This window comes from Miniopterus natalensis, chromosome 1 (assembly GCF_054644295.1).
Source record: "Miniopterus natalensis isolate mMinNat1 chromosome 1, mMinNat1.hap1, whole genome shotgun sequence".
Classification (NCBI taxonomy): Eukaryota; Metazoa; Chordata; class Mammalia; order Chiroptera; family Miniopteridae; genus Miniopterus; species Miniopterus natalensis.
The window spans coordinates 36494493-36514984 of record NC_142081.1 but is presented as its reverse complement, the minus strand read 5'-3'; the positions used below and the strand labels follow the sequence as shown (position 1 = coordinate 36514984).

Below are 20492 nucleotides of genomic sequence, written 5' to 3'. Positions count from 1 at the left end.
TAATTGACATTTAGTCAAACAAGCAGTGAGTCCTCCAGAACAGTTTGCCTTTTCAGGCTTGGCCAGACTGTCAGGCTCACCTCCTCCAGTCTGTGTGGTAGAAGTGATTTGCGTAGCTAACAATGCTGAAGGGGTAGTTGAGGTTGTTTTGAATAACATGCCGTCCAGTTCCATCAGGTAGTGTACACTCCAGTTTTTTCGTTCCTTTGAAAACATCAAAGAGGGAAAATGAGATACTTTCATACCATGGGTGGGGAAAAGCCCCTTGCCAAAAATAAAAGTGGCAGGTAGATTCTGTCTTAAAGGAAGAATAAGAAATAGAGATTCCCACTGCAGTGATACAAATTAAAAACTAAAATTTTCTGTTCTACTACTAGTCGTTAGTTTGTTTAATAGCATCTTAGTTTTTAATAGAGTTTAAACTCTTAATCCTTTTTTGGAAGAAAGGATTGCATGCATTTACAGAAGTCTGGCCAAGTTTCTCCCAAAGTAGGGCATTAGAGATAAGCTTTTTTTTTAAAAAAAAAAATACATCTTTATAAGTGTTAGCTCATAAATTGTAAACATAACATTTGGATAAATATTTGCCCTTAGTAAGTAATGTATAATAGCCAAGGCTGCCTTTTAACTAAAGTCCTTTCGATTTTTTTTTTAAAGACTATTGGTTTCTAGGGAGGAATAAAAAAAAACTAAAGTGGCAACATGGCTCATGCTTTTCAGTGTAAAGGAAGCCAATCATGAAAATTTTGCAATGGCTAAACAAGTTAAAAGTCTCCCAGTTTCACATTTCTTATGGAACTGGATTTAAATTTCAAATACTTTTTAAAAATGCAAGTTGTTTGGACAACTGGCCCCATGTGTATCATAGTCCCTTTTTTAAGAACGGCTTTTTTCATATTCCGTAGTATATAACTAGACATACAGCATCTTTTCAGTTGTGCCAATAATGAAATCACACAACTGAAAAAGTTAGCCTGGGTATCAGCAACCCAAACTTAGTACTGAAGGAAGCCATGCTGCCCATCACTTTTCAAAGAATGTCCTCAGCATAACAGCATGCTGACTGTTAAGCAGATAACTTACAAATTTATAACTGGCCAAAGCAAAAACTGCCAGTAACCTCTTGTTCATTTACGTAAGTCCATCAATTCCAACAGTGGGTAATATTTCTTTTTAACTTAAAAAGGATGCCAAGTGCTCATGTGGGGGAGTAGCACCCAATACAAAAATGAGTTGGCGTTGCTCTAGTCCTGGAACTTAACTGCCTAATGCACATTCAGGCCCTAAAGCCCTAGGAAATTCATTATAAGCATCATTACAAAGTATTCTTTAAAAGTTTATACACCAAAGGAATAGATTGCATGTGCTGTACTGTTAGAAATTTAAGCCAGGAGATCTAAAAGACGGGATTTGGCTATGTTGTCAAATCTGTTTGAGTGCCGCCCCAACTGTAATGAAGCATTCTGTATTTGCATTCCACCAGTAGCATTACCTGCATCTGCCCAGCAGAGCAATTTCGACAGGGGGTTAAAGGTTAAACCATTGGGTAGTCCAATGTCTTTATTCACCAGAATTCTTCTGTTTTCTCCATCTAAAGATGACGTTTCAATTTTAGGAGCTTCTCGATTCCAGTCTGTCCAGTACAGGTTGCTGTGGATAAATTAAATGGAATAGAGAAACACCTCCCTCAATGTGTAGAACTCAAATTTCAGAAACATCTTTGAGGCTTTTCACTAAGTATTTGTGAGGCAAAAACACTGCTAAAATTTAAAGCTGAATGTTTTCTTTACTGATTGAAGGGTTTTCACTGGAATTTCATTTGGTAGAAGCCTCATTAAATATGGCAAGAATTTCTCAAGGAAGAGAAATCCTCCCTGGTTCTAATAAGTACTGAAACACTGACCAAGTTATACGTCCCAGGTGATGACCTAAGCAGTTACATACAGGGAACATTTTATTCTGGATACTTGCTACAGTGAAAGTGAGGCCTGAAAAATAAAATGCCAAGTGTGTATTTTGGTTACTCTCACCATTTAATGGGCGTAAACCCTACTGTGGTTTTAACACTATGATTTCCTAATGTGACCCAATTCGTTCCACTTTAAGTGTTAATCTCCAACAGGCCCTACCTGGTCATCTGACACAAAGTGGAACAGTGCCTGACACCTAGTAGCTCCTTAGTAAATACAGTTAAGTTAATGCATTTGAGGTTTTCTGCTTTTGTTCCGCCCCGCCCCCCCCCCCCCCCCCCCCCCGCATTTAAATCCAAGGGCTTCCAATGCGGATCTACAGTAATGGAGAATCAGAGGCCCAGCTGACCCTCGGATCGGATCCACAGCGATGGCTCGGGGGTTCACCAGGTCCGTGTGGAAGAGAGCCCTGCGCTCAGAGCCGTCCAGCCTGGCCCTCTCTATTTTGTCCAGGCCGCTGTCCGTCCAGTACATCGTTCTGTGAAAGTGATCAATGGCAAGGCCCTCAGGGCTTATCAGACCTGGAAATAAAACAGGCAGGACTGGAGCACGTGAACCTGAAGCAGACGGATTTATGTCTCTTTAAGTCAGAAGAATCAGGTTAATGGAGAAACTGATCCTTTTTTACTTTTCCGGCCACGTCTAATTTCCTCTAGACCAGCAATTTTCAACCTTTTTTGTCTCATGGCACAAACAAACTACTAAAATTCTGCAGCACACTAAAAATATCTTTTTTGCCCATCTGACGAAAAATAGGTATAATTTTGATTCATTCACACGGGACAACTATTGTGTTGGCATTTTTTTATTTGACCACCTAAGGGGAAGAGAGGTCAGTGCCCCTGACTGAATAGTCAGGTATTGCACCTTTTAAAAATTCTTGCAGCACACCGGTTGAAAATCGCAGGTCTAGACTAACCGACCTCGCAGCGCAGCCTGCATGCGCCAGGCATCCACAGTGCTGGGGCCACGCAGCATCAGCTACGGCCGCATCCTGAGTCCTCACTGTGAGCCTTTCCACTGAGAGCCCCATTTCTCAATAGAAAGGGCCCACAGTAAGAATCACTTTCTCATTGCTTACGTACGAACATGTTTGTTTATAGAGAGGCTGTTACTGTACAGCTCAAAAAAACTGACTTGCACAGAACTTAACCTCCCCTGTTGGGGAAAATAGACGGGAGACTTCGACATAAAGCAGGCAAATAACAGACTTCGTAGAATCGAATGAAATGGGAAGTGTCTTCTGGGTGTAGCTGCTGACCTGAGTTAATGATTGTCTCTGGCTCTGCTCCCGGTTCCAGACTGGCACGGCTAATGGTCCGTCCAGCGACGTCTGTCCAGTACACCATCCTCTCCCGGCAGTCGTAGTCAATCCCCACAACTATGGAGCCCTGTGTGGACCAAAACACAGAATTGGAAGAATTAGGACTCCACATTTCCCTGAGTTCATACCCAGCTGCCTCGCTCATGCAGGCCCTGCACTGTCTTCTGGGCAGCCAAGCTGAGTGGTTAGACGCGGAGGACATGGAGGCCAACTTCTTGGAGTCAAAGCCGAGCTTGGCCACTTACCAGCCATGTGACTCTGGTACTTACGCTTTCTGTCTTGGCTTCCTCATTTCCAAAATACAGATAGTACCTACATTTCAAATGGCTGCTAAAAAAATTAATACCATAAATTCTTGTGAAGTGCCCTAATCAGAAATTAACATGCAGTGAGCTCTCAATAAGCACTACTACTGTTGGCAATAAAAACAAAAGTGACTGCATGAAACAAATCAGCCCATTCAGAGGATAAGTGTTAGTCTCAGCAAAGTAAGGTCTTAATATTTTACTGGGTAAAAACTGACTCCTTTCAAATGTTATCAGCACTTTTTGAACAAACCTTTCTAAAATTTGCCAACAGAGAACAGCAAAATCTACTCTCTCCTCCCCCACCATAGGAGATCTTTCCCTTAGATGAGGTGCAGTCACCCTTAGCCCCGACTCTGCCTCTCACTGCAAAGCAATTCATCGGTTGTACTCTTAGGTAAAAGAAAGTATACAGTTTGATGGGTTCAGGAATTGGGGAATGGCGGTCACCCAACTTCTGGCTAGGGAGGTCTCCCCTCCTTCCTTATTGCTAAATAAATTGCAGTCTTTTCTAAAATGCTGAGTCTGTGATGTTCCCTTCCAAAGCTCTGCCCAGTGCTTTTTTCATTCAATTTCCAACCCAGATTCCTGCTTTGAGAAGCCCAGCAGATGTGCAAAGCCAACATCTCGGGGCCATCTGGCTGTCCCTGAGGCCACGCCAGCTCCTGCTTGCCTAATGCCTGGGGCTGGCGTGACTTAGGCCTCTGAAAACACACAGAAAAACTCAAATCTTGAAGAAAAAAACATCTTTTTCTGAACACTGGCTGCTTCTAACCATTTTTGGAACCAGATACGGAGTTAGTTCATCAACAGAAGTGAACGGAAACATGGACACTACTATTCTTATAGGTGAGCGGGTACCTGGAGCGTGAAGTTTAGGAATGGAATCAGACCTTTTCCATTACAAGTGTCACTGCCTTTCTGGTGAACTCTTCTCTCCTCCGTTTTAGAAAAGAGTCCCTCTGAGACGGAGGGCCTTCACAACAGGGAGGCTGCTGGCTCAGGAGGCGGCAGGCGTCCCCTAGGGAAAGCTCCGTCCACTCCTTTTCCAGCATCACACTCCCCAAATCATGTATGAAGGAGCCAGAGAAGATGAGGAAATCCCAGCGGGAGGGCGGGGGCTGCAGCCATGAGGCAGGCAGGCAGTAATGGATTTCCACCTGGGGTGCTCAGCCGGCCGCCGAAACCGCACCCTGGAGCCATTCCTGTCGTTTTGATTTCTAGATCTCTGGAAGTGTCTGGGCCATTGAAAGAACCCTGGGGGCTTGGGTTAAGAGACTGGCAGCTTTCCCTTGGCTCCCCACACTGCCTCAGTATCCTGACAACCCCGAAATGCCCTTTCCAAACCTCCGAAACCCCAGGAACCAACGAGGCGGCAGCCTTGGTCAGACACGACCCAGCACCAGAGAGCCCGCTTTCTGCGGCGCTGGTGTCAGGCCCGCGAAGACAGGCCCTTCCCCAGGTCTGAAACCCCGCGCCGCCCCTTCTACCTGCAGTGACAGCAGGGTCCTTGCTGCATCCTTCTGAAGCCTGGTGCCACTGAGGGGCAAGTAGCCAATCTGCTGGCCCTGGGCATAGAGCAGGAAGGTGCCCACGGAAGGAGGGATCACGTCAGGCCGAGGGGTGGGTCGGACCGAGGGTGGAGCAACCGTGGGTATACCTGCCGTGGGACAGAGGGCGGAGTGAGGGGCAGAGGGGAAAGGAAACAAGGGTGGGTGGAGAGAGAGAACAGTTACTTTCCCACAGACCAGAGCCTTCAAAAACATCAAAAGTTCTTAAACCTAGACAGATGTGCTCCAGATGTTCCTTTAAAGAAATTCTAATTTCTAGTGTTTTTTTTCCCAAGGATCAATTATGTAAATGACTGCCAATTACTAGGGAGGAAGACAACACCTTTCCCTCAGAACAAAGCAGGTTTTCTTCTTCTTTTTAAGGGAAAAAAAACAGAGCCAATGTTGTGTCAGCTTCCCTTTGGGGCCCCAGGGTGACACGCGTCCCCTTTCACCCTGGGCCAGGGAAGGGGAGTAACTGAATGCTGAACTGAATTCCAGATGTTCTAATTCCAGAAACTGCTAATGACAAAAACAAACATTAAGTCCAAATTGGGATCTCGGGCGGATCAGATTATAAATCAACATGGCACAGCAGTCGCTTCTCTCACAGGGTCTGTTGGCCCCTTGTTTGCCCACCTTCACACACAGTCTCCCCGCAGAGAAACTCAGCTGCCGCCGGGGTGAGTGAGGGCTGCCCTGGGTGCTTACATGCAGGGGTGGTGCCCGGCTGGGAGCGGGTGCCCGGCACCTCTCTGCCATCTCTGTCCACACACCAGCAGAACTCGCTCTTCCCGTGGCACTGCATGGGGACGAAGTGGCCCAGGTCATCGCACTGCGGCACGTACTGGTCATCCCTGGGCGTGCCTCCGTAGTGCTGCAGCAGGCTTTCCCTCCAGCGCTCACACATGGTCGGGGGCCTCTGGGTGGGCGCTGAGCAGATGGGACAAAAAAGCCTTTGATTGTTAGCCAAGGACAGAAGGCAGCATGGAGCTCAAGAGTGGCACGCCTGGCCTCCTGGCCTTCCTCCTGCTGTGCATTAGTGCAGCCGCAGCCAAGCCCGAGCACTAGGCCACAGCGTCAAGGGCTCTAAGCTCTCCACAGGAATCAGAGGGGGTCTTCTTTTTAATCCCCACCTGAGGATATTTTTTCCATTGCTTTTCAGAAAGAGTGGAAGAGAGTGAGAGAGAGAGAGAGAGAAGCATCGATGTGAGAGAGACACATCGGTTGCCTCCCACATGCACCCCAACAGGGGCCGGGAATCGAGCCTGCAACCGAGGCACATGCCCTTGGCTGGAACTGAACCTGGGACCCTTCATTCCACAGGCTGATGCTCTAACCACTGAGCCAAACTGGCCAGGGCAAAAAGAGGTCATCTTGATGCTCCTGTCTTCCCAGGCCAGAAGGATCTGCCATCAAGGCCTCACCATGACAGGAAAGGACAAGAGGAGGTTAAGATGAGGGGTGCAGGGCTCGCTCACTCCGCAGGAGAGGCCCACTCAGACCATTCCGCTCAGTCCCAGGGCCTCTGCTAACAGAACACGTGTGGGGCTCAGTGGCCTCAGTTGTTTCCCAGTTGTTTCAAACTGGGACTTGCATCTGAGGGGGTGATCTTGAGCCTGGCTGGCTAGTGCTTGTCTTAGAAAGTATTACCGAGTGTCCACCTATGTGGCCCTCAGTATCTGTCTGCTGGAACACTATACTGGTGAAAGTATAACTCATTGTGATTGGTATACGGGAGCATGGCAGAGGTGGTGACACTCTGGTTCCTAGAAGTCCCCTGGCCATGCTGTTCCTGGGCTTATCTCAAAGCTGAAACTTTTTCCATAGGCTCCACCTTCCCATCATGTCGCTCTGTCTCCTTTCTCCAGCATCCTCCCCCTTTCTTCCCTCCCTCCCAGCTCAGCACCATGCCCAAGCTCCTGCTAGCTTCGCTTGCAGAGCAGTTTCTCTATCTGCAGTGCTTCTGCAGGGCCCCCGAGGCTCTGTCCCAAACATGGCAGTTCCCTAAGAAGGTTCTGCTGCTGAAACAGCCTACAGTATAGCATCTATGGTAGGATTACCCAAAGGGAGTAGAACGTGCTTCTCCTCTTTTACCTTCTGCATCTCAAAGCCTACGGTGTGTAGAAGCAGTCAAGTGCCTACTTAATATCATCATTTGGCTGTATAACAGAAATCTCAGAGGACAACTAATGAAAACTGGGCCCCTGCACTTTTCCTTATGAGTAAATTGCAACCCCATCTTTCCATTGCTCGGGTCCAATCATCCTTGACTCCTGTCTTTCTCTTGATCACCGTATGTCAAGAAATGTCAGCTGTACCTTCAAAATACCTTCAGAATATCTTCACATCTCACCACATCCACCCCTATCACCCTGGTCCAAGCCCCATCATCTTGGGCCAGGATTACTACAATCGCCTTCTTTCTGGTTTCCTTGCTTCTACCCTCTTTCCTGCCCCTCAGTATAAACTCAACCAGCAGCCAGAAAGAGTCCTTTTAAAACCAAGTCATTTCATGTCATTTCTTTGGTCAAAACCTCCAACAGCTTCAAAGAACAAAGTTGGAGACATTATAGTTGGGCTGCAGCACCTACAATTCCTCTAGGAAAGCAGGAAGACGGTGAATGAAATCCTCAGGGTGCAAACCCAACCAGGTCAGCTACAAGACTCACCAGGTTTGGGGGAAGCGGGTACCCTTCAGGTTGTCCCCATAGCTCATGAAGGAGAGGAAAAGACTCTGACTCCCTCACCCAGATGTGTCTCAGTGAACCCAGAGGGGAAATGCTGCTTTCTCAAACCCTTGTTGTCTCTTGCAAGGGGGGTGGGGGGACCCCTGGAGAAGTTCCCAACACCACTGCAGGTCCCCATTCCAAACTCAGAGGACCCATTCCTGGTTCAGGGGACCACCCAGTGAGGAACCTCTCTCTGTCTGGAACGAATGCGGACCCACAGCGCAGTCGGCCTGTGGGAAGTGGCACCACCCCTCACTCACCCGTGGGCATCCCTCTCATTCCTTCCTATTTGAAGAGACGTCTCACTCTAGCCATGGATTTATTTCTCCTCTGTTTCTAGTTGGCAGGGTTTTAAATATTTTGAAATCATGGGCAAAAACTGTTCCTTCCCCCTTCAAGCTGACCCCATTATGCAGATGAGACCCGGCAGAAATGGCAGCCAAGAGGGAAGTCTGGGCCCAGGAAAGAGTCTGCCCAGAAGAACACGCCCCTCTTTTAGTCATTAACTTCTCATTCCCTTGGCTCCCTTTTGAATTGCTGTCCTTAACAGGGGCTTGTCTTAATAAACTTAGGAGAGTTTGGAACCATTCCCCTGAGGACCCTCCCAACCATCTGATTTCTTCAAATCCCAGCTGGAGTTAGAACCAAGGTTTTTTAAACAGTAGGCATGAGTGACACAGGATTTCTCTGTATTCTGTCTTAGAGACAGAAAAGAGGAACTAGGAATGTCACTGTGGGAACAAGGGATACAGCTTGGTTAAGCATTACCAATTTTTATCTATGTGAATCTTAGAATCACTAAGGTCCTGGCCGTAACAATTAACATTATTAAAAGGATCAAAACTGGTGGTAATTCTCCAGTTCTTCACTCTCATATACATTAAAAGCCAAGACTAGTATTTATGGAGCCCTTTTCAATACTAAAAATGGATCTTTGAATAGTAAGCATATTGATAGAGGAATTATTTTGGCTAAAAAGGTATCATACCAATTCTACACTTTTCATAGTAAAGTTCTCTGTATTTAAAAAAAAGTTCTTCCCATCTCTGAAGAGTTCAGCAAGGAGCAGAAACCTGCCTTGTCAACCTATGGTTGGCATAAACTGTGAGCCCTTGATAACCATGCCCCATCCGGATGGGGCGTGTCAGATGATGGCGGACGTGTTTGTCGTCAGCATCTCCAACTGCATGGGCTAACAAAACGGGTTCCTGCCTCTGTTCTGAAGGCAGCTGGGACAAGGGTGATTTCCCCATGGACATGTTGGGCTGGCTAGAGAGGGCCTGGGTTATTAGCTCAGAGAAAACTATCTGGACCCACCCATGAGTGACATACTTATTTTTCCTAATGCCTTAGGGAACCAGCCTTCAGACAGTCTCCTGCAATTCAGTTACAAGGGAAGGCAATTTTCCTTTTGGACAGACAATGGTCTGGAAGGATCCTCCAGCCCTAATGTCTCTAAGTTGCATAACAGGTCTAGGGCAGTGGCCTCAGCCTGACATACACACTCGATCTCAACTTCTAGTCTTGTACTAGCCAGGCGTCCAGGAGGCTGAAGTACAGTGTGTGATGATCACATATGTCACGTGTGCATGTGTCTATGTCCCTGTAATGTGAATGTGCATGTAGGTGTGTACACATCACTCGTGTGTCCCTAGGAAGAGGGAGGATGGTGTCATCGCAGGATGGTCATCAGCCCTGAGTCTGCATGGTGTGGGCAGGGGCTATAATCTACCCGCAACCCAGCACCGCTCTGCTTCTCAAGCCCCAGGCCTAGCCAGGCGCCAGGTTTCTTTCCAGACTGGCTCACCTGGTGGTCCGCAGTGAGGTGGGTTAGAGCCGGGTGGAGTACGGGTACCAGGGACTTCATGCCCATCAGGGGTCACGCACCAGCAGAAGCCGGTGCCACCGTGGCACTGCAGTGGCAGGAAGTGGCCCTGCTCGTCACACTGGGGGATGTGGATCCTGGTGCCTGGGTAGGTGTGCTGAGCCTGGGCGGCGAGCTGTTGACGCTCACAGGTTGTCAGTCCCGAGGTGTTATCTTCCAGGGCAGAAGCAGAGGAGACACGAGAGAGGAACAAAAGCATCGCAACCCATCCACGTTTGTGAGCCAACTTCAATGTCTCTTGTCTGAGGGGTTTTTTTTCCCTTCCATAATTGGAAAACAGCATAATGTGGGGAAAATAGCAAGTTACTGGGATTTTGGAGCCTTGGATTCTAATTTTAGCTCTGCTGCTAACTACCTAATATCTCCCTAATTCTTGCAGTTCACCCTTTAAGTCCCTCGGCTGACTTGACTGTGAAACGGCCCCTCCCCTCAGGCCTCCAGCTCTTATTGCTGTCTGGGTAAAATGCAGAGCAACCACGGCTTCTGTCTAAACATCCCGAGAGACTCAGGAGCAAAGCTCTGTTCATCCCCTGAGGTCCAGAGGTTAAGTCTGAGAAGCTGCAGGTGAACGGCTATCACTAGATTGCACGATGCTGGCCCAGTTCTAGAGCAGTCGCATGGGAGCCTGCACCCAGCTCACTGGCGCACACAACTCCTGTTTAGCAAACTTAGTCTCAATACTTCTTCTAAATCTCACTTATCAAGGCAAAGCAGATCGCTAGTGCAGTTACCCAGGACTGCTCCTAGGTAGGACAATGGATGGGCCACACTCTGGGCCTCCCAGAATGCTAATAGCCGGTGAGCTATCAGCAAACAGAGCAGCTGGCAGTCAGGAGGGAAAAACCCAGAGCCTGAAGATCCACTAACCACAGCCTCTGACCTGGATAAATCGAGAGTGGGCTGAAGCGCTGCAGAAAAATAGCACTGAAGGAGCTAGTTGTCTGTGCCTAGTCTGGCCTCCGAGCCTTACCAGGCGTGCACTGAAGTCCGTCCCCGTGATAGCCAGGTTGGCAGCGGCAGGAGAAGGAGCCAGCGGTATTGTAGCAGGTAGCCGAGGGGTGACATCTGTTCTCCAAACATTCATCAACATCTGCAATGCCAGAACACGGACGGGGGGGGGGAAGGGGGGAAGGACAGCGTGACTTCACCGTACTCGGTTGGCACTGCTCCCGGGTCTTTAGTGCGCGAGGATCAATGGTGAGGAGTCAACTTCAGAAGACCGTTGGGCATGAGCAAAAATATCATGGCACCGAAAGGCAAGCTGCACAGCAACTTATATCCCTCCTATTATATTTACTGAAATCAACACATGGTGACAAGAGCAAGGCACAGCCCTCCGAAATAAAAACAAAACAAACAAAAAGGAAACCATCTCTGAGAGCCTAACTGCTAAAACTGATGCTCAGGGGGTGAGACAAGCTGTGCTAAGAGGAGGTGGAGGGTGCAGGTCTGATCAAGGAGCCACTAAAAATAGTCACATCTGCAATGACATCCAAAGACTGTTTTCAAAATGTGTAAAAAGGAAAAAATGTGGGATGGGATGATCAGTGTGACATCTAGAAAACAGGAATCCCCGAAGACGTGAACTGCAATGACTTGGTGCAGCCCAGGGCAGAGACACATGGGACCCGGGAAGCAGGGGGCTTGCGGCCCTGGATTGGACGCGAATCGGCTGAGGACAGACATGGCTCCTTGCCAGGCTCCTGTGACCCAGATGGAATCTTTTCTGGGGTTATCAGTGTCTCCCTCGCTGTGACCATACTCTCACTGAGCCACTCTCCCTTTACCAAGGGGCTGTCCCTGGTACCAGTAAGCAGACATACCAGACGTACAACACAGACCTCCTGTTCACAGGAGAGGAATCTCTTACATTGTAATTAGCAAATTAACATTCTGCTTATCCTCAGTCTCAGGGGAGGTTAGTCAATATAAATTAGCTCCCTTAAGTCCAAAAAAGTCCTAAATACTCCATACAACCAGGTTTAATGCCACCTGGAAAGGCTCTGCTCAGATGGGCAACTGGCTTCCATGGTCACCCTCCTTTCACCTACAAAGCCAGAAAGGTAGTTATAAATTCATCTGCAATGTTAGAAGCAAACAAGGTTTTCTGGTTAGCTCCTCAGTTAACCCAAAATTAGCCAAATGAAAACAATAACAACAAAAAACCTTATCTCCAATTGAATGAATGTGAGTTCTATATTGTCATGTCCAGTTATCCTTGAGGCTGGCATTCTGTCTCTTCTAAAGCACAATTGAAATTCCCAGTTGGGCAAAGCTGGTGACCATCCATTTCCTTGGGCCTGGAAGGGGCTATAAAACCAAAGCTATAAAAATTAACATCCAGCCAAATGCAGGAAATGAAAGCTATTGAGAATACGTATGCTAAAAGTACTTCTCATGGTCACCGGAAGCCGGGCAATGACAGGAAGCAGGAATTCCTGAGACATAGGATCTATTTCTAGACCCATGGATCAGTTTCTGGTGATTATTTTTGAACTGAGAGGGGACTCCCCAGAGCTACCATGTTACCCATGTTCTCCAAGCCTGTGGCCTAGAATTCTGACAGGACCTAAAAGAGCAGCCATCCTTCCCACAGACATGTAGTAAGTCATGGGGAGACAGTAACTGTTATAAATGACCAAAAGGGAGAAAGTCCCTGAAGAGACTAAAAGCATCACAAGAGAGAAGGTTAAAGCTCCCTGGAGCGCAGTTCTTGGACACCTTCTTGGAGGAGATTGACCACAATAGAAAACTGAAACGCAGTCAGCTACCCCAGGGTCCAAGCTCAAAACAGGCTATGGCCCCTGAGGAGAGCCAATGCTGCGGGGTTCAGGGGTGACTGGAGTTTCCACGTGGAGGAGAACCCTTCCCTATTTCACAGGATGTTTGAAGAGAAAGTATGGGAAGACCTTCAGCCCCTTGCCAAGGGAGGAGCTTTCCTTGCACCCCCAGGGGAGGGAGTGCGTTTATGCTTAATGATCACTGTTGGGGTGTTTAGGGGCTGTTAGAACACTGAGGTCAAGACAACAGTGTGCAAGATGCAGTAGAGCCCCTTCAGCACTCAGATAGCAAAAGATGGCACAACCTCAGCATAATTCTCCTCTCTATCATCTATTAAGCTGGCAAAAAAAACCTGTTTGGAAAATGTGTTAAAAATCCTTCCCATAGTTCATGCTTTGGTGTTTCAACATTCTTCTCACTGCTAATTCTGAGCCCACACCCAAAACCAGCTGAAATTCCTTCAAAACAAACCCAACCGAGGGACTCTAGCTTTCCCCCTCCCCGTTCTGGTTTGCTTTCAAACCCACAATGAAATTTCCTGGTGCCAATTAACCTCCATCCCGCTCCAGACCCCAATAAAGGCTTCAGCCCACAAGTTCTCACTCTCCACCCACTGGGACCAGCATCCTGCTGGCTGTGGCCCTGCCTGGCACAAGGTGAACTCGTCTCTGGGTCCTATGAGGGTAATAAATTTCCTCCTTTTAAGTCTTGTTCTCATTTCCTCTTGTGGCTGCACCAACTCTACCACACCTTACTCGCTATCATATCTGTAGAACAGAAAACCTGTGACAGAATCATGTAAGCACCTCCCCTCCTGGCACTGCTGAGCAGACGGCTCTGGGCAATGGGCCATCTGGAACCCAGCTTCCCAACTCACACTTGTGCCTCCCTGGAAAGGTCCCAGCTCAAGACAATCTGTTTCTGCATCCAGCAAAGTCGCCAAGGCTCTATAACGACAAACGTGCCTGAGAAACACCCAGCTCCTACCAACACAAGGCTGAGATTAACCTAGACTGAGGTGAGCAAGAAACGATTTAACTCTACTTGGATATAGTAGTTCCTGCTAGTGACTCAGACTAGGTTGAGAACCTGAAGCCAAGTGCACCCTCTCCAGGGAAGCAAGTTTTTAATAAACTGCCTGGAGAAAATCCCATACATGCTTTTATTGCTAGTTTGATGGAATAAATTAAAAAAGTATGCTTTAAGAGTTTATACTTTCCACAAAATAGAGCTCTTACCTGTATTTTTCCCTATTTTCTCTATCTCTATGATCACTGGGACACATGCCTTGAAATATGCACACGCACACACACATATGCATGCAAGCACACACATTTATCCTGCAAGCCACCTTCATGATTAGCCCCACCTGATTTACGAATGGCGTAGGTCTTTAGGAAAATGACTATCCATTCTCTAATACCACAGTCCAAAAGCTTGGAAGGCAGCCACACGGTAACTGACTATGGGAGGCAGCCCCTCAGGTGGCCCCAAAGATCCCTCCTCCCTCCTGGTATCGTGTGATCCCCTTTCCTTGAGTAACTTGCTTCTAACCAATACACAAGAGCAATATTGAGGGGATGTCCTTTTTGTGATTATAACTTCCATCTTGCTAGCAGACTTTCTGCCCCTGGCTTTGACGAAGTCAGCTTCCTTGTTGGAAAGGTCTGTGTGGCAAAATACTGATGGTCACCTCCAGGCAACAGCCAGCAAGGACCTAAGGTTCTCAATCCAACAGTCCCTCGAAGAACTGAATCCTGCAATAACCATGTACGGCTCTTTCCCCAATTGGTCCTTCAGACCCCAAGCCAGCCAGACCCCTTGACTGCAGCCTTGTGAGAATCCTAAAGCAGAGGACCCACCTAAGCCAGGCCCCTGCCTGTAAATAATAAACATGTATTGTCCTAAGCTGCTCCATTTTGGGGTGGTCTGTTATACAGCAATAATAGATCATTAATACACCAAGGAAGCAACTGATATGTTTGACATATTTTTAAGTGTGTGGGTTCCAGAGAGAATTCTAAACACAGAGAATAAGAGAGGTAACCAAAGTATTGCCCGACAGACTAGAAATTAAAAGAAGGGCGAGAGAATGACTGTAGAGGGATTAGGGCAAAGAAGCATCTAACCTCAATTAACACTCCGATGATTAACACTCATCACATCTAGGTTGCAATTAATTTCAACTACTTTGCTTTAAACCAAAAACCTAGGAAGTTAAATACTTTACAAGCACCATTTCTGCTGACCTGAGCAGCCAGATATTTAAATATGAAATTCTACTGACACAGTATTTTTTTCTCTACACATTATCATTTGTCAGAACCAGTAGTGTGTTAAATCAAACTGAAGGATAAGTTCCACAAGGGTGGAAACAGCATTATCCCCACTGTGGGTCTCAACACAAACAAGAAGTCTGTGCCCCTCATCCTGACCCCCCTACCTGTAGAGGGCACTCCCCTTCTGTAAAGAGCCCATCTGCTATAGACAGAGCTCGCTGGGTGTGGGTGGGACACGCATCTGTGAATTACAAATCTACCCCATTCTAATTTGAGAAACACTTGAGCTCTGTCTAAAGCTGGAGATATATATATATATATATATATATATATATATATATATATTCGTTATTGTTTTTGTTTTTGTAGGGAATGGAGGGACTCAGGCCTGAACTGAGACCCAGCTTTAGGTCATTTCAATATAAACTGTGCTTTCAAGAAAACCATAAGCCCAGCTCCTGTGCAGAAAAGGCAATGTTAATTGATTAAACAGCAAAATTCAGACGAGACCAAGCAGCCCTCCCCATCTGGAGAGGGCAGGAGGGCTGTGATGCCCTGACACATGTGGTCTGTCAATAACACGTCTCCGGTCTGCTGGTCCAGTCAGCCTGTCCTGCTGGAACCAAAGCAAGAGGAATGGGAGAAGAGTGAGAATCAAACCCCTGGTGAGGGGAAAGGGGCCGGGTTATTAGGATCTGCTGTGGCGCTCCCAGGAGTCACACGGCTGTTCTTGGCGCACCAGCGCAGCGGGCCCGGAGCACAGTAGCAGGCGCGAGCAGCAACTCGAGGACAGGGGAAAGCCTGCCTGTCGGGTTCATGTTGCCAAGAGAGACCTTTTCCCAGTCCAAACCCTCTTCCTGCCATCCAGTCATTTCCAGTGTCTGATTTCACCATAATTTGTGTGTATTGTGATGGACAGACAGCATGAAGTTGAGTGTCAAGTCAATCACATGCTCCTGAGCGGATTATGTAGAGTCAACTAATACTAATCTCAGTTTCTTGAACATTTATACCCAGTGTTATGCCTAGTTCTTCAGAAACAACCTCACACATTATTTCTAAGTTGAATCTGAACAGTTAGACCTGCATTCTGGTGTAGTGATTTTATAAAATAGTGTATAAAGTCTCAAAGGTAGTTAGATTTCTGGGAGAAAAGCCTCGAGGACTGAGGTATGCATTAATATTCTTTTATATCTGTGGAGTTCCCCTATCTATTTATCTCCATGGAGAGAGAAGAGAGGAAAAAAACAGAGAAAAGGAATTATATGCATGTTTAGATATTACTTAAAATGTTACTTCAAGCAGGGGAATAGCAACTAAAAATTAGGCACCGCTGAAAGTGCTGAATTAGGCCATTAACCAAAGAGACCGAAAGAAGATGGCATCCTAACAGGAGATGTATGATTGTCCCAAAGTCCCTCCAGCCTGTACCAGGCCCCAAGGAACAGAAGGTTACAAGTCGGCAGCGGCTCCCCAGAGCTCCAGGCACACAGACAACCATGTCTCCACCACAGACAACCATATATCAAGAATCCAGTCCAAGGGAGATGACCCTTGGCCCCTGTTTTTGACTCAAAGGACACCTTTTCTCTTTCTCCTTTGGCAATTCCAAAGCTGTGTGAGTCAAAGGAAGGGAGAAGTCCTTTCCAGACCAGGTCCTGGCTGTGTGGGGCTGCTCATCAAGGTGACCCGCAGGCACTCACCGGTACACTGGTGCCCGTTGCCGGAGTAGCCAGGCAGGCAGACGCAGCTGAAGGCGCTGCCTCCGTGGTGGACGCACCGGGCCCGGGCGGCGGGAGCGCAGGTGTGGCTGCCGTCCCCACAGGGGTTGGGAGGTGGGGCAATCACTGAAAACAGAAGAGTGCAAAAGTGTCCAGGAGTTCAGGCCTGCAAATGGGTGAGCTTTGCTCTTCACAGCGTGACCTGCACACCAACAGCGTCAGGACACGTGGAGGCATCAGGACATGTGGAATGCAGGTTTTCCGGCCCAACGCCAGAGCCAGGGAGTCAGAACGAATTTTAACAAGATCACTAGATGGCTTGTATGCATATTAAAATTCAAGAAGTGCCGGTCTGGGTGTGTGGTTAAAACACTAGACATGAAGATATTCAAAACAGTGGATTTAAAAGTGTATTTTCTCTAATATCATCTAACTCTACCAAAGGGATGAGTTTGGAATTCTAGTTCTTTTGGATCCACTTTGGGGTGGGGGACCCTGGAAAAGGGGGTTTATTATAGATGGAACTCTCTGGCTGGTCCAGTGGGAAAAGCATCTTTGGATTACAAATCTGTTTCATTATAATTTGAAAAATATTTGACCTCTATCCAGAGCTGTTGTTTTTTATTAAAGAGGTTCATAATCTTGTTACATGATTGGACCAAATACTAAGACACACAGGAGTCCCAACTGAGGTGAACATCCTTCACTATCTCAACACCAAAATATCTATTTAGAGAAAAACAACGACAGAACAAAACAACCCAGGGCTGAACTGAGCCAAAACTTTGGGTTATTTCAATGTAAACTGTATGTTTTCTAGAAAAACCACAGAGCAGAGCTTCTGTATAGCAGAAATGGAAATGTTAATGAATCAAAGATCCGGGTTCAGCATCATTTTGGCCAAAGAGAGGACTGACTTTGGCACTCACAGATGCAGGTGTGCTGGTCCTCGGCAAGCCTGTAACCGCTCCGGCATTCACACCTATAGCTTCCTGGCAGGTTGATACACACAGAGTTGGGGCCGCAGCGATGGAAGCCAGTTGCACATTCATTTACATCTAGGGAGAAATAAGAACAGAAAAGTGCTGCTCATCAAGGGCACCACAGGCGGGAGGTCTGAAAACTCAATGTTCTCTCACCACGGTAAGTTTTTAATGGGCCTCACAGTTGGTGGACAAAACAGGATTTGAAATGCAGGATTTCTAAGCACCAGCTATGGGTGTATGTTGCATCATAAATAACACTGCAAGTCGTGCAAGCATAAGCCACAGGGAGATGTATTTTGAACTAATATTCTGAAAATTTTTTGAACATTTAAAAGAAAACCACGCTACAACAATTTTTCTTTTAAAATGTAAAGACATTTCTACTGCTGCTTTTGGGGGATATAATAGATGAAAGAAACACAGTGTCTGACATCTAAAGAAAACCAGAAAATGTACCATTTAGTAAATGGGAGAAATACTTAATACATGTTTAAAATCACAAAACTTAAAAACTCGAAGTATCCAGGAATTGTAATAGAGGTCTTCTTTTCACAGTCCCATCCCCAAATACCCACCTCCAAACTGTCCTCTCAAGCCTAACCAGAATACAGGTTAGTTTTTAAATCATCGTCTTTAGATTAATCACTGCTAACCTCACGGATCAACTGAGATCATTAAGAAGACAGACCCTTGTCTTTTATAAACACAGTGCTGGAGGGCTCCGTGAAGGAACACAGAGAGCATGCCTCTTACCCACGCAACTCCGTCCATCTCCCTGGTACCCAGGTGCGCACTTGCAGGTGTAGTCTACACCTGTTCCCGGGTGGCACTGGGCTGTTGTGCCGCATGTGTGGCTCCCATCGTAGCAAGGATTCACTGGCGTGGGGTCTGAGTGCTCTGTGTGGGGAGAGGGGAAATAAACGAAAGCACAATCTGGCTGTTGTTGAGAGAACAGCACAGAAGGAAGCAGATCCAAGAGTTGTTGAAACTAACTGTACACTTGTCTGTGTTTGGGACCCATGCGGCAACCTTACTAACTTATTAATATCCAAAGCTAGGATGGATTATCAGCACTGCGGTTTTAAATTCCAGAATGGCTTCATCCTGCCTACGCTACAGACCTTTTCTTGCTTATAGTAGCTTTGCATCCAGGGAATAAAAATATCCAAAACATGGCATCCTTTTATTTAAAAACGCTTTAGCACCCGGTCGGTATGGCTCAGTTGGTTGAGCATGGTCACATGCACGGAGAGGTTGCCGGTTTCATCCCTGGTCAGGGCACATGCCTGGGTTGAGCGCTCGATCCCCACTAGGGGGCGTGCAGGAGGCAGGCGATCAATGTATCTCTCATATTGATGTTTCTATTTCTTCCTCCCTCTCCCTTCCTCTCCTCTCTAAAATCAATAAAATAAAGATGCTTTTGGTCTATCATTTCATGTGATTCTCAGGGTAATTCTATGAGGTGGTCTGTCATCCCCATTATAGGAAAGTGAGAAATATTGGAAAAATTGCCTGAGCTCACAAAGCCAGGAAGTGGTACAGCAAGGACTCACACCCAAAATTTCTGCTTCTAAAATGAGCAATCGCTCACTAAAATTCACTATAAGTCAAAATTCAATTAATGAGAAAATCTTGCTTTTACAAAATAAAGAGGAATGATTTCTGCAGTATTTACTTTTTAGGATTAACCTTGCCATGGACCCATCCATCCAGTAGGTAGTGATGACTGTTAACATCTGAAAGCTTCCCTAAATAATTTTATTTCTAGATAGAGCATAATATTAACACTTATTGAGCACTATATGCCAGGCACTGTTCTAAATCCTTTACAGACCATCCCATCAAATCCTCATGACTATATTGTGAGAAAGGTATTATCATCATCTTCACTTCTACTGCAGCACAGAGAGGCCATGTAACTCACTCACTGACATACAGCCAGAAGAGATGGATGGAGCTGGGATAAAAAGCCAGGTAGTCTGGCTCTAGAGGCTATGCTCTCCACCACTCTGCTACAACCACAACCAAAGCAACTTCATGAAGTTATCTAGTCTAAGCCAAGGACACAAAGATGATGGTGTTGGAAAGGGCCCCAAACACCCAGGCAGGATGAGTCCATTAACCATCAGCACTTCCATTTCCATCTCTGATTCCTCAGGTATAAAATGAGAATACAAATAATGCTTATATCTGCTAGAACCACTGAAGAAAATTAAGAAAATCCTACACAATGTATGTGAAAAGTCACTCCCCCAGGCAGGTCTACCCAGTTCTCAGTGACTGCGTCTCTTCTTCCTCCTCACTTGAAGTTTTATCTTTGTCTCAATATCTAGAATTATTTTTTTGTTTTTTTGTTTGTTTATTTTATTTTTATTTTTATTTTATTTTTGTTTAAAATATTACATATGTCCCTTTTTCTCCCCAATGACCCATTCCACCCCATCCCCTCCCTCTCCCCAGTCCCTCTCCCCACCATTGTTCGTGTCTTTGAGTTGTGCATATATGCATATAAATTCTTTGGTTACTCTCTCCCCCTCCACCCACCCGCCCTCCTCCATCCTTCTGACATTCCTCAGAAATTCTGGTCATAGAATAGAAAGATTTCAGGAGCCCCACCCAAACCTCCCAGGCTCTCCATCAAGCCATCTCTGCTACCAATGGGGCTCCATCTAAGTCATGGTAACTTGGGCTTCTGCCTTGGATTTCTATGTCCGATTCCCTGTCTTGACAGCCAGCGTAGTGCACTCCAAGTCCTGCCCTGCTCTTAAGAGCTTCCTCACTTCCCCAGAAACCAGCATCTTGGCATCTGTAGACACAATGTGGCAGTACCACCTCCTTCTGGGTTCCCTCATTTCTCTCCGCCTCGCCCAGGTCTCCTTACCTGCCTCACCTTGTGCGGGTGGGCCCTGCCCAAAGTAACTCCCAGTGTGGACCCAAGTGCTTGCTGCTGCCTCCTGAT

The 20492-nt window shown here is 46.7% G+C and overlaps 1 protein-coding gene across 1 annotated transcript in view; it reads right to left on the bottom strand.

The window, feature by feature from the left end:
• NID2 (nidogen 2) overlaps positions 1–20492 on the bottom strand; it is a 59047-nt gene that overhangs the window by 1991 nt on the left and 36564 nt on the right. The window contains exons 9-19 of the mRNA XM_016198241.2: positions 18287–18430; positions 17477–17605; positions 16530–16673; positions 10737–10856; positions 9689–9919; positions 5861–6082; positions 5090–5259; positions 3232–3361; positions 2320–2491; positions 1493–1650; positions 81–204 (exon numbers count right to left, since the gene is read on the bottom strand). Of these exons, the coding sequence (XP_016053727.2) occupies positions 81–204; positions 1493–1650; positions 2320–2491; positions 3232–3361; positions 5090–5259; positions 5861–6082; positions 9689–9919; positions 10737–10856; positions 16530–16673; positions 17477–17605; positions 18287–18430 (1744 nt within the window). The remainder of the gene's footprint in view (positions 1–80; positions 205–1492; positions 1651–2319; positions 2492–3231; positions 3362–5089; positions 5260–5860; positions 6083–9688; positions 9920–10736; positions 10857–16529; positions 16674–17476; positions 17606–18286; positions 18431–20492) is intronic.